General features: G+C 38.9%; 1 protein-coding gene across 1 annotated transcript; it reads left to right on the top strand.

Annotated features, from left to right (window-relative positions):
- Positions 1 to 826: 826 nt before the first annotated feature.
- Positions 827 to 4,567, top strand: LOC146518202 (nuclear factor 7, ovary-like). The gene has a single exon (XM_085159891.1). It carries the CDS (start codon positions 1,235 to 1,237, stop codon positions 2,639 to 2,641), a length of 1,407 nt encoding a protein of 468 aa, XP_085016017.1. The 5' UTR covers positions 827 to 1,234; the 3' UTR covers positions 2,642 to 4,567.
- Positions 4,568 to 9,151: the final 4,584 nt, after the last annotated feature.

Here is a 9,151-nt window from a genome sequence, read left to right as displayed (position 1 = left end):
CAGAAATAAATAACTTAGGGAAATGTAACAAATATTATGTATGTATTTAAAATACTTTAATGTTGAATTAAATAAATGAAAACAGTTTTATTTCAAAACAACTTTCTTTAAAAAACTGCATTTATTACAGGTTTATTCCTTAGTTGTTCTGGGTCTTCTTTCACTTCAGTCTCTTGCAAATCTTTGCATCTTGCAAATGCAAATTAATTGGCTGTGGTTACTGATAACTAACTACCTCACAGTACATTTGTGTGGTCAGTTTATCAAGACAAAGCCTACTTATAAAATTTGTACTACTTTTTATTTCTGCAATCAAGTCAATGTCTGGTACTCTGCTGAGATATTATGGGACTGTTTATCAAACAGTTTGCACCAATCATGTGTGGTTCTCCCTCTGGCTGCATGGATTTTTATTGGGTACTCTGGCTTACTTCCTTCCTCCCTAAGAAGTTCATTCTAAATTAGCCATGTGAATGTGACTGTGAGTGGTTATCTGCCTCTTTGTGTTGGCCCTGTGATTACAACCAAGCCAGAGCATACCCTGCCTCTTTTCCCACAATCCTGAATTTGATAAATAAATGTAATCAAATCTCTGGATTTGTATATTTGTATTTTTACTACTCTGTGTAAGTTCACACTGAGATATTTATAATACCTGCTGGACTCCTTTGCTTTTTTTCTTTACCTGACTTTGACATTTGTTTTTCTTGCACTTTTACCTTAATTTCCTACATCTTGGCCTCTTTCATGAGCCACAGTTTGATCCACCTCTATTTAACATTGTTCATTAAAAGCTTTCATTAAAAAACAAAAAAACAAAAACAGTTATGTATTCATAATAGCAGAAGGAGTCATTGTACTTTGGAAGCCTTTAAAAGGATTGTCATAATATGCCATGACATATTTGCTTACATTATGTGGCAGTCTCCAAGCAGTGTGACAGGCTCCTTTAAGTGAAACACACTGATGGGTAGGTGAAGCTCCACCTCTAACCGCAGGACAAAAAAACACAGGAAATTTATTTCTCTCAGTTATTGTTCACTGGAAGAGAGGCTCCAACTGTGAGAAAAGGGGGAATAATTCTTCACAGCAGAAGTAAACGTAACACAGCATCGTAATCCTGCATTTCAACCTGCTTTTGACTGAAGAAAAACAAGCAAAGAGAAAGTGAAGGTGAACTTCCTCCTTTCATGCTCTGTGCTGTAGCTTTTTACTTTCTCCTGAGAACGAGAGAATGGCTTATAATCCAGAGAAGGACCTGTCCTGTCCTGTCTGCCACGACATCTTTGATATTCCTGTCGTCCTGGCATGCAGCCACAGCTTCTGTAAAATCTGTGTGGAGACCTGGTGGAGAGACAAACCCATAAAAGAGTGTCCGGTTTGTAAGGAAAGACCTTTGCTGGGTGAGCCACCGGTTAGTTCAGCCTTAAAGAACCTGTGTGAGGCCTTCTTACAAAAGAAAGATCAAAATGCTTCTGCATTCTCTGAAACTGTTTGCAGTCTGCACTATGAGAAACTGAGAGTCTTCTGTTTGAATCATCAGCAGCCAGCGTGCCTCGTATGTCGAGATTCAAAAATACATCTCGGCCACAGCTTCAGACCCGTTAACGAAGCTGCAAAAGATCACAGAAAGGATCTCAAGGAATCCTTGAAACCTTTACAGGAGAAACTGAAAGTGTTTGAAGAAGTTAAAGAAAAGTTTGATGAAGCAGCAGAACACATTAGGGTCCAGGCCCAGCAGGCAGAGAAACAAATTAGGGAGGAGTTTAAGAGGTTGCATCAGTTTCTACAAGATGAAGAGGGGGCCAGAATCACTGCTTTGAGGGAGGAAGAGAAGCAGAAGAGTCAAATGATGAAGGGGAAGATTGAAGGTCTGAGCAGAGAGATAGCAGCTCTTTCAGAAATAATCAGAGCCACGGAAGAGGAGCTGAGAGCTGAAGATGTCTCGTTCCTGCAGAACTACAAGGCTGCAGTGGAATTAATCCAGCAGTGCCCTCTGTTGGATAATCCAGAGCTGGTGTCAGAAGCTCTGATAAATGTGGCCAAACACCTGGGCAACCTGACCTACAACATCTGGAACGAGATGAAGGTGATAGTCTCCTACTTTCCTGTGATTCTGGATCCAAACACAGCTCATCCAGAGCTCATCCTATCAGAAGATCTGACTGGCGTAAGATCTGTAGAGAGGCAGCAGCTTCCTGACAATCCGGAGAGGTTTGACTGCTATTGCATTGTCCTGGGCTCTGAGGGCTTTGACTCAGGCACCCACAGTTGGGATGTTGAGGTTAGAGACTCTACAGGCTGGGTCTTGGGCGTAGCAGCAGAGTCTGTACAAAGAAAGAGTGAAATAAAATCTGGACTTTGGCGGATAATGGGGCTAACTGAAGATAAATATGCAGCATGCTCCCCATCACAACACACCTTTATTCACCCACTGAAGGAGTTCCAGCGGATCAGAGTTCATATGAACTGGGACGAAGGAAAGCTGTCATTCTCTGATCTCGACACTGACACACACATACACACCTTCATACACACTTTCACGGAGAAGCTGTTTCCATACTTCATCAATAAGAAAGAACACCAGCTAAAAATACTTCCGCTGAAGGTTTCTGCAACAGTAAAACTGCTTAATCAATGAAAATGATGGGATTATCAAATACTATAGGTCATTTTATTTCTTTAAAGATCATTGTACTGTTTTCTTTGTTCTTGACTTTTGAGGAAACTAATATTGAAAGCATGCTAATGTTACTTAAACGACACATGCTTAAGATTTTGTACTGAGTTTGAATAGGTCAGATCATTTTGTATGGTATGTTAGGCTGGGAAAGAAAAAAAGTCTGAGTTGAATATGATGTCAATTACTATAATGAACATTTCACAATAAAATTCACATCATGTAAATATATTTCTTTCAGTAATATTGTATCCAATGTAGGCTAATGTAAGCGACTAGCTTATTTGGATTTTGGTATGTATGCCTTCTGGTCCACTAGCATTTTAGATAGCAGCTAAATTGTGACGCGCATGTCTGGTAGCACTGGCAATTTTTAAAACAAAAAGTTGTGCTATAACAAATGCTTTTGTTTTGTTTTTGTTGTAAAATCAAAGGATTTTTCATTATAACATTTTTTCAATATTTGTTTGTGTTGTTAGTTTTACAGTGGCTCAATATTCATTTGATACAATAAAGGGATGGCGTCTCATTTGCACCACAAAAATCTGTGTTGGCTAATACTGAATATACTGATCATGTATTAGTCTGCTGATGTTTTAAACACTTTGTGGTTCAAGTAGCTTTCAATTGTCCATCCATCCGTTTTCTTCCACTTATCCAGGTTAGAGTGGTGTTGTGGTGGGGTGTATGTCAGGCTCCACCACAACACCACTCAGCCAATGCTATACACTAAGTATGTAGCATTAGCTTATGAGTTTGCACCCTCTACGGTTCTCTGTTCTGTAATTTCCATTTATGTATTTATTCTATGGTGTGTGTTTCTTATAATCTCTCATGCATACTGTATGTCTTGAGAAGTGTGTGTATGTGGTGGGGCTGATGTTACATACTTACATAAATATTGTCATGAATAGCAGTCTGAAGACAAACCAGACTTGTGGTTGTGGCAGGAACATTTCTTATATCTCATGTTATATCATTATAAGCAACACAAGCTTCTTTGCTAAAGCAATGGTAGCAAGTTTAACTGTAAATAAATATCTGTACCTGTTTTAAGGAGCTTCGTGGTGTTTTTTTTTAATTAATTAATTTTTTTTAACAACCAATAGTTTTCCATTCATAGGCTGTTCTTTTATTCAACTTTTGAACAATCTGTGCATTCCAGTGATAAAATATCCAAACAGAAAATCCAAGAAGGTGAAGTAAAATTCGGGCAGAAGAGATTACTTCTTATTCTTTGGACTGCTCTTTTTAGGGATCCTCACAGCAGATCATCTAATCCTGTCTCTAGCACCCTCTTCTGTCACACCACTGCTGCTGACAGTTTCAATTTCTAGTTTTTCCAATTCAATTTTTATTGACAGACTTTATGTCCATAGTCCAAAAAAAAAAAGAGAAACAAGACAAAACACAACATATAAACCTTAATAAAAAAATATTAAATATTTGTAAAAATATAAAACCATAATATACATAAAATACACAATTACAATTCAATTCAATTCAATTTTATTTATATAGCGCCAAATCACAACAAATGTCGCCTCAAGGCGCTTCATAGATACAGAGAAAAACCCAACAATCATATGACCCCCTATGAGCAAGGACTTTGGCGACAGTGGGAAGGAAAAACTCCCTTTTAACAGGAAGAAACCTCCGGCAGAACCAGGCTCAGGGAGGGGCGGCCATCTGCTGCGACCGGTTGGGGTGAGAGAAGGAAGACAGGATAAAAGACATGCTGTGGAAGAGAGACAGAGGTTAATAACAGATATGATTCAATGCAGAGAAGTCTATTAATACATAGTGAGTGAGAAAGGTGACTGGAAAGGAAAAACTCAATGCATCATGGGAATCCCCCAGCAGCCTACGTCTATTGCAGCATAACTAAGGGAGCACAGCAAATTCAAAAGTGTTAAATGTTTTGGTGTTAGTAGTCTTAGAGTTAATTTTACTCTAAGTAGAGTCACATTCTTTTAATGTAACTCTGAGGTGTAAAATGATAGTAGTTAAAATCGAGTGTTAAAAATGAGTGTTTCTATTTCAAATCTGGAGGTGTTACAATGGAAACATTAACTCTTGACCTCTTAACTCTGAACTCCTACAGGGGCTATGACACCAATAGAGTAAATTCCCAGACTCCGCCCCCAGCACGGCTCCAATCGAAGCTGAAGTGAAGCCGTTTCAGAACATTTTGCTCTACATATTTGAGTTGTTTGCCATGCTTGGTAAGTCATGTTTTCAAAGATTGTTTCAATTATTGTTATTAGCTTTTACTTCTGTGGCTCTTTGGAGTTGAGACAAAGCTGTGTGAAAGGCATTAGCCATGTTGCTCGGTGATAGCATAATATTCTGTTTTAGCTAGCTGAAAGGTATTGTTTGCGGGCAAATACCACAGCCTTGGAAAAAAAGCTTGCATGTGAATTTTCAGTCAAACCTTTGGTCAAATACACTTAAAACAATGTCTAGAATGTGAAATGTTGATATAATGGTGCTACTTGAAGCCTGAAAACATCTCCCATAAAAAACGAGCAAACAGCAGTAGCAGACGTCCCGAGTCCCGACTGAGTTCTACGTTAGCACTTAGATTCCTCCAGAGTTTTGTGCACACGGTTTAGGTAAAAATGAAAAAGGTTGAGGTTTTACATTTAGTTCAGTATTACCTGTTGTCTGTGTCCTTGTCTTTTGGGAAAATACTTTACACAAGTAATCGCTCAAAAAGGATTCCTTTTTTTTTTTTACTGTGCTGCAATTGATTTGTGCCATTAATTAGTGTCAACTAATTTTGTTTTCAATCTCCACATAGGATATGCTTGTGAAGATGGAATATGGGGGAGAGCAGAAGTGCGTTGAAGTTCCACAAAGTGATGAATGAAGGACATGCATATTGTATTTTGTATTTATTGAAATAAGGGATGAGAATGCTGTTATTTGCATTTACCAGCTCACCTATGTCAGACCTTTTGATAAACGAAATTCTAATGAAAGTGAGAACATGTACACTGTTACATCTTTCAGAAAATGTTTTGAAATTGTGGTGCACAGTTCAGAATAAATGTTTTTCAAAAACCATTGCGTCTTTTTAGTAAATGTTTATTTCCAAAAGAAATTTCTAGAAGTTCAGAACAGTAAAATTCCCGCTTTTTAGAATTAATTAGAAGATAACTCTTACGTAGTTAAACTAAAATACTCTTTGAGAGTTAATATATAAACTCTTAACACCAAGTGTTAAATTATCAACTCCAGAGAGATTTGGTGTTTAACACTAAATCAGAGTTAACATACCAACTCTCCAAAAACAGTTAAATTAACACTCTCTGGTGTGGACCCATATAGACACTTTAAAAGTGTTGAAATCAAATCTGACAGTGTTAATTTGGACATGCTGGATTTGCTGTGAGGATTCAGGGTCACCTGGTCCAGCCCTAACTATATGCTTTAGCAAAAAGGAAAGTTTTAGGCCTAATCTTAAAAGTAGAGATAGTGTCTGTCTCCCGAATCCAAACTGGAAGCTGGTTCCACAGAAGAGGGGCCTGAAAACTGAAGGCTCTCCCTCCCATTCTACTTTTAAATACTCTAGAACAACAAGTAGGCCTGCAGAGCGAGAGCGAAGTGCTCTAATAGGGTGATATGGTACTACAAGGTCATTAAGATAAGATGGGGCCTGATTATTTAAGACCTTGTATGTGAGGAGCAGGATTTTGAATTCAATTCTGGATTTAACAGGAAGCCAATGAAGGGAAGCCAAAACAGGAGAAATATGCTCTCTCTCTCTAGTCCCTGTCAGTACTGACGGCTTTTCAGTGAGTTTTTTGGACATCCTGATAATAATGAATTGCAGTTGTCCAGCCTGGAAGTAATAAATGCATGAACTAGTTTTTCAGCGTCACTCTGAGACAGGATATTTCTAATTTTAGAGATGTTGCGCAAATGGAAGAATGCAGTCTTACATATTTGTTTAATATGTGCGTTGAAGGACATATCCTGGTCAAAAATGACTCCAAGGTTCCTCACAGTGTTACTGGAGGCCAAGGTAATGCCATCCAGAGTAAGAATCTGGTTAGATACCATATTTCTCAGCTTTTCAGCGCCGAGTACAATAACCTCAGTTTTATCTGAATTAAGAAGCAGAAAGTTAGCGGCCATCCAGGTCTTTATGTCTTTAAGACATTCCTGCAGTTTAACTAATTGGTGTGTGTTATCTGGCTTCATGGACAGATAGAGCTGGGTGTCATCTGCATAGCAGTGAAAATGTATGCTATGTCTTCTAATGATACTGCCTAAGGGAAGCATGTATAATGTAAACAGAATTGGTCCTAGCACTGAACCCTGTGGAACTCCATAATTAACCTCAGTGTGTGAAGAGGACTCTCCATTTACATGCACAAATTGGAGTCTATTAGATAGATATGATACAAACCACTGAAGCGCAGTACCTGTAATACCTACAGCATGTTCTAATCGCTCTAATAGGATATTATGGTCAACAGTATCGAATGCTGCACTAAGGTCTAGCAGGACAAGCACAGAGATGAGTCCGCTGTCAGAGGCCATAAGAAGATCATTTGTAACCTTCACTAAAGCTGTTTCTGTGCTGTGATGAACTCTGAAACTTGACTGAAACTCTGTTTCTGTTTCTGTTAGCTGTTTGACAACTACTCTTTCAAGGATTTTTGATATGAAAGGGAGGTTGGAGATTGGCCTATAATTAGCTAAGACTGCTGGGTCTAGGGATGGCTTTTTGAGTAAAGGTTTAACTACAGCCAGCTTGAAGGCCTGTGTTACATAGCCGATTATTAGAGATAGGTTGATCATATTTAAGATCGAAGAATTAATTAATGGCAGGACTTCTTTGAGCAGTTTTGTAGGAATGGGGTCTAAAAGACACGTTGATGGTTTGGAGGAAGTAATTATTGAAGTTAACTCAGAAAGATCAATTGGAGAAAAAGAGTCTAACTTAACGTCAATGGTACTAAGAGTAGCTGTAGATAATGCTTACTTAGAAGAAATCAATAAATACACAAACACTTCAGCCAGTGCTTCCTCAGACTAGATGAGTAACTGAAACCACTCACCGCCGGATCTGTGAGCGCTAAAATTATACTGTTACTAGAGCCATCCAGTTGTTCCCTAAAAGTGAACATCAGATTTCTTAAACGTGCTTTAAAAATCCAAACACCCACAGCTACAAACATCTGACTGGCACTACCACCTCTAGGTATCCTACGAAGGATTCTCAGTGCATCATTATATGCAACATGCAGGTGCTGCGTGTCTGTGAAGGTTCTCAGTCATCCAGGTCATCGTAGTCTAAGGAGCTTGGAAAGAAAAGCGTCTGGAGTTCTTTAAGTTGCTTGAAGACGTTTCACCTCTCATCCGGGAAGCTTCTTCAGTTCTAAGGTCAAATGGTGGAGAGTCCCAGATTTAAACCCCGTGGGAATATCCCCCCAAAGAGAGACAAAAGGACCTCCTGATGATCCTCTACCTAATCACATAAGCCAAGGTGTGAAAATGGGTGTGGGTCACAATTTCGGGTGAGCTCATTGTGAAACCTAACCCCACCCTATCATGTGATTTCCTGAGGTCAGATGGCCTAGGATGTGAGTGGGCGATTTCATATCTGCTGACCTCTAATGTGAAACCTAATCTGGTCCAGAGCAACAGCACAAGTTACAGTAGTGTTCTACAATGGTAAGAAGTGAACCACCTTCATAGTACAGAAAAGGGTTAAGATTGAAGTTACCTGCGTAACAAGGAATCCTGCTTCAAAGCACAGGCCTCAGCTCATTTTCTCTTCTTTTTTTTGCAGTTATACTTCTACAACATGTTTGCAGAATTCTCTTATTATCATTTAACCCTTTAAAACCGGTCGGAGCGGCACGCTCTGTTTTGCGTAACTATTTTTAAATCCCGGTAGCTTTGCAACCACGTGAGCTAGCGCAATAATTTTTTTTGCATATGAAACCAGAGGAGTTGTACTTACATCTTATGCCATCAGCTTGTCCTAGGTCACGGTTTCCTTCCACATATAGCTTTGCAAAAACTGCATAAAAAGCGCTTGCAGCAACAAAAACATAATATTCCAGAAAAACGCTTTGCCGATCCGATCAGCTGTTCATAACACTTCCTACGTTGGATTAGACGTCAGCGCGAACTATCGCATGTCCGCCATGACCTGGCCAAAACCGGAAGTGACGTCATTTCGCGGAAATGTAGTTTTTTACCGTCCAGGCCTCAATGAGCCTATACTGGTGTTTTTAAAAGTTATGTTTGACTTTATGACTTTCTGGGATGCTTAGGACTCATATTGCACTGCTGGAAATAGTTTATTTTGATGCATATGCTGCTTTTTTGCAAATTTGCATCATAATATTTATTTTCGTTTTTCCTGCAGTGTATAAAAATTGGTGTATTTCAAAAATAAAACTATGAAGGCACTCAAAATAAATTTCCTGTGGTGGGAAACTATTTTGT

Source organism: Neolamprologus multifasciatus, chromosome 5 (assembly GCF_963576455.1).
Source record: "Neolamprologus multifasciatus chromosome 5, fNeoMul1.2, whole genome shotgun sequence".
Lineage (NCBI taxonomy): Eukaryota > Metazoa > Chordata > Actinopteri > Cichliformes > Cichlidae > Neolamprologus > Neolamprologus multifasciatus.
The sequence above is the reverse complement of the archived record's forward strand: the minus strand, read 5'-3'. Positions and strand labels throughout refer to the sequence as shown.